This window comes from Leptonychotes weddellii, chromosome 10 (assembly GCF_054177405.1).
Source record: "Leptonychotes weddellii isolate Sample4059 chromosome 10, ASM5417740v2, whole genome shotgun sequence".
Taxonomy (NCBI): domain Eukaryota; kingdom Metazoa; phylum Chordata; class Mammalia; order Carnivora; family Phocidae; genus Leptonychotes; species Leptonychotes weddellii.
Window position 1 is genome coordinate 74,598,371 of NC_138378.1, and position 4,508 is coordinate 74,602,878.

At 33.7% G+C, this 4,508-nt stretch overlaps 1 protein-coding gene across 1 annotated transcript in view; it reads right to left on the reverse strand.

The window, feature by feature from the left end:
• Window positions 1-1,413: 1,413 nt before the first annotated feature.
• The window catches only part of FBXO48 (F-box protein 48), a 5,006-nt gene continuing 1,911 nt past the window's right edge, over window positions 1,414-4,508 (reverse strand). The window contains exons 3-4 of the mRNA XM_081832140.1: window positions 3,786-4,127; window positions 1,414-3,316 (exon numbers count right to left, since the gene is read on the reverse strand). Coding sequence (XP_081688266.1) covers window positions 3,155-3,316; window positions 3,786-4,091 — 468 coding nt within the window. The 5' untranslated portion in view covers window positions 4,092-4,127 and the 3' untranslated portion in view covers window positions 1,414-3,154. The remainder of the gene's footprint in view (window positions 3,317-3,785; window positions 4,128-4,508) is intronic.

The window sequence follows — 4,508 nt, forward strand, 5'->3', positions numbered from 1 at the left end:
ATGCACTTGTAAACCTTGTTTGGGTCCTGAATTGGAAAAAAAAAATCTATATATTTTTGGGGCCATTAAGAAAATTTAAATAAGGATTGTAAATTAGATTATATTATTGAATCAATATAAAAATTTTAGATGTGATGATGGTATTGCATATAGGAGAATGTACTTATTCTTAGGAGATGCATGTTGAAGAATTTAGGGGTAAAGTATCATCATGTCTGCAACTTAGTTTCCAAAGCTTCAGCAAAAATAAAACAAATGTGGAAATGTTAACAACTGGTATATCTAGGTTAGGATATACATAAGAGTTTTTGTCATATATTTTTGTCGTATTTTTTACTTTTCTGTGTTTGAAATTTTTCAAAATAAAAAGTTGGAGGAACATTCTTGGCATTTTCATTCAAGTTACTCAATCTCAGGTAAGTTTTTAATTCATTCAATAAAAATTTATTGAGCACTTACTGCGTGTTACATACTCATAGGTGCTGGGGAGTGGTGATGAACTACATAGATAAGATCATTCTCTAATTTTCAGTTTCCTCATCCATAGAAAGGACGTAGAATAATAGAAGCACTATGCTTGGTTCTGAGTAGGCACTCAATAAATGTTGGCTATTATAATTAATCAACTTTCTCCACTGTTGATCTAATTTCATTTATTTGATGATTTGGGTCTTTCAATTCTACTGTAAATAAAAATGTATGCTCTTTCATCTTATGTATTATTCTTCCCATGATGTTACTAGTCGTCTTATTTTTGTTATTATTAGGGCATTTGAAGTTTTGGAGAGAAGATATTATATGAAATCAAAGCAAAGATGAAATTAAAAGTGGTTAGTGGCATATTTTTCAAATTAGGCTTTTATTTACTGGGGTATTCTAAGGTCCAAAGTTTATATTCATACAGATTTTATTGGTGATTATGTTCTGGTCTAAGACTGGGTTATAGGCTAGAAGCAACTAAAGAAAGGTTTCTAAATTAAAAAAAATACTAGCTCTTGAACTGATTAAATATTAAATAACACTGGAAACTCCTTAATATTCTATGCCAACAATATTCTATGTTGTTGTTCTATGCAACAACAAAACTGTGTCTATGTAACATGGTATTTTATCTATGAGTAAGAGCACTCCTTCCCTCCATTCTACTCCACCCACTCATGTTCTCAGATGCTAATGGCTTGGTCTGATAAATGTACAGTTCATTCTAGGCCCATACCATAAAATTTATCATTAAGTCCCCAAACTTTCCTTTCTGTGTAGAATGTGATCATAGCTTATAACTTATTATATAAAATAATTTTAATGCTATAGTACTAAAAACAACCAAACTAAAGATTATTCATATAACTTGCAAAATAATACTTAAAACTCATTGAGGTGACCCAATAATTAAAAATAAGTGATACTTTTGGGTTAAGTTGATTTTCAGGTGTTTATTCCCAGACATAAAACAAAACATTTCTATTTTCCTGTTTCTCTCTTACAGCTTTTGAGAAGACTAAAACAATTATTCATGTATTTCCATTAATAGTAAGCATCCCATCTACCTTATGGGTTGCACATTGCATTTCAGTACAGTCTTGTCCACTAACAATATAGCAAACTATTTTTATTATACAATCTGGGTAGGATTAAAATAAATAATACAGAAATAATTTAACAAATCTTTATGGAATACCTACTATATTCCAGGTTTGGGGAACATAAAAATAAATAAATGGTCCCTGCCTTCAAGAAGCTCACAGTCTAACGGGGGAGGCAGACAAATTTTAATGTAGTAGACAGCTTTAAGAGTGGTATGTACAAAGAACTATGGGAACTCTATTGAAGGTCACTTAATCCAGAATGGTAGGATCTAGAGATGGTTTCCAGATCAAGAGAGTAAGTTTTACAAAAGAGTTTGCCAAGAAGAGAGTTTGGTGGGTGGGAGGGTGAGAGGAATTTCTCTAGAAGGGATTGTTAACTAGTCCTAGAGACTGCACTGCCTGATCTTCAAGGCCCCTTCCAGCCAATCCTCACCTGCTTGATCCAACAAAGGGAATTTGTATAGAGTGAGGCATCTTTCTGATATTGTGTCCATTTGTTAGGTACAGGTTTCCTGGATGCTTCTTTTTTGTGCTATGGAGCACAATTTAAGAAGAAAATGCCATACTAACTTAAAATGTTTTGTAAACACTTTTTACTATGATGCTGACCACAGATTCAGAATGAACAATCTGGTATAGTGAGTACTATACCATCTACTTTTAAGAAAAAGAGAACTAAAGTTAAACTGAAGGTTCCTGAAGAGCTATAAACTTAAATCAGGTATATAGCGTTCTCTAAAATAATATATATATTTTTCTTTTAAATGTGAGGAAAACAAAAAGGACCTTAAGTCCTTTGCCTTGGTTATCTACGAGGAGTACACTAGATGGTGCTATAAGGCTGTTAGAAAGAAAGCTTTTACCAAGAAAAACAGTGTGGCAGTTCAAGTGTTACCGGAAACTTTCCATTGTCCCTGAGAACAGTTCCAGGTCTGTAGGCAAGTAATGGGAATCTTAGTCTCACAAGTTTTAGCCTTCTGGTCAGGTTAATTTTAAACAACCACAAGTTTAACACATTTTAAAATGGGCTCAATGTTTGACAATTCAATCTGATTCCACTGAAATGGATATTTTAAAGTTATTGAAATATAAGTGTATTACACTCTACATTTAAATATAGTGATTAATTTCATTCAGGTAGTCTTCCTAGTGTTGTCTACTTCCAGTTATGAGCCTAATTATGTCTACTGCTGAATGAATCTCTAATCAGTTTCTTCAAATGGTTTCCTGAATTTTTGAATTACTATTCAGTAGAAAATATCAATCAAACTCTCTTGTCATTAGAGTACTGCAATATGCTGATACAAATATATGAAGCAATACATTTTGAAATCACTCTATCCGTATAGTATTTCCTACATACACAACATTTCATGATTCTTCTACCTTACAATAAAACCAGAAAAATTTTTATGAAAGTGCAGAATAAAAACAGTTTGACTTTCATAATATTTTCTACTTAGTTTTCTTTTAAATGTTAAACATTAAAATGGTAAACAAAAAAATGAACCTAAGAGTCATTTTTGTTTGAAAGTCTCAAAGTTACAAGATCTTTGTAATTTTCTGGCTTATCTTTCCAGTTCTGCTTCTAGAATTTCCCCCCACGTATCTACATCCATTGGGTACATGATTTTTTCTGGTAGGCTCAGAGGAGAACATATGTTGCTGTATCTGCCACTTAGCCATTCGTGTTTCACTTTACTCTTCTGGTAATTCCTCAATAGTATTACCTGAAAGAGGTAAATCATCACTGTTAAAGAATGTAGTAGGTGGTTGGTCAGTGAGTTTGTTTAAAACTAGAGGAGCTGATTGACAGGACTGAAAAGAAGATTAAGTATTTACACTGATACACACATACACTAATAAATGTGTTGTGTGTGTATGTGTGTGTGTGGGCGTATGTATATGTGTACATATGCAAAGTGAGCCATGGAGTTTGCTGTGAGTTTTGGATAAAGTAGAATGAAGTAGCTAACGGAGGAATGTGCCTAAATTTAGGATTTAAAAAAATGTAAAAGGATGGATGGGATGGTGTGGTTTGTAGGAGAAGAATAATAATTCAACTTCAACTCCAAAAGCCAACACACTCTGTATGCCACTCCGTCTCTGAAATCCTACCTCCTCAGGCAGAAGGTGGGGTTGGCTCAAACCTACCACCATATTGTCAAGAACACTGCAGACTACAAAGACTAAACTTACTCTCCAGGAATATCCACTTTCTAGATCATCATCTATTTCTCTTTGGCACACAGCTCTTAGAGTCAAGCAATGAGGTTTCCACAAGGAGTCACTGTTTCTTACTGTGTTATTCCAGCTCCTGCAGGTTACTGAAGCCCTGCACAAACTCCGAATGTCTAGCTGACTGAAAATTTTAAAAGTAACTTCTGGAGGCAGCAGTTCAACAAAGTTATTTTGACTCTCTTTTTTTTCCTTCTCAGCATCCACAGAATTCAATTCTATGCCAGAAACTCTTGAATTATTGTTCCTCTTGGAGTTTTTCTGCATAGCTTGATGTTTTAGCAAATTATCCTCATATGTAACCTAGAAGGCAAAGTTTAAACATACTCAGTCTCTTCAGATCAGACGACAGAACCTACTCTGAGCCAGATACGTTCTGGGTATGATTGAAAGAATCTTAACTTTCTTGACTTGAGTTTTTCAACCTGTAAAATGGGGCCAATGATGCATCTCTCCTGTGTGTTCTTAAAAGGATTAACAGGGATTATGTGTAAAGCATCTAGCTTCACATCTGAATTGCACATGGGAGGCACTCAACACGTTACTTCCCTTCTTCTTTTAAAATGTTTTTAGTAAACGGGCTTGTTTCTAAACATTTTATTTTTTTTTAATTTTTTTTTTATTCTTATGTTAATCCCCATACATTACATCATTAGTTCTAGATGAAGTGTTCCATGATTCATC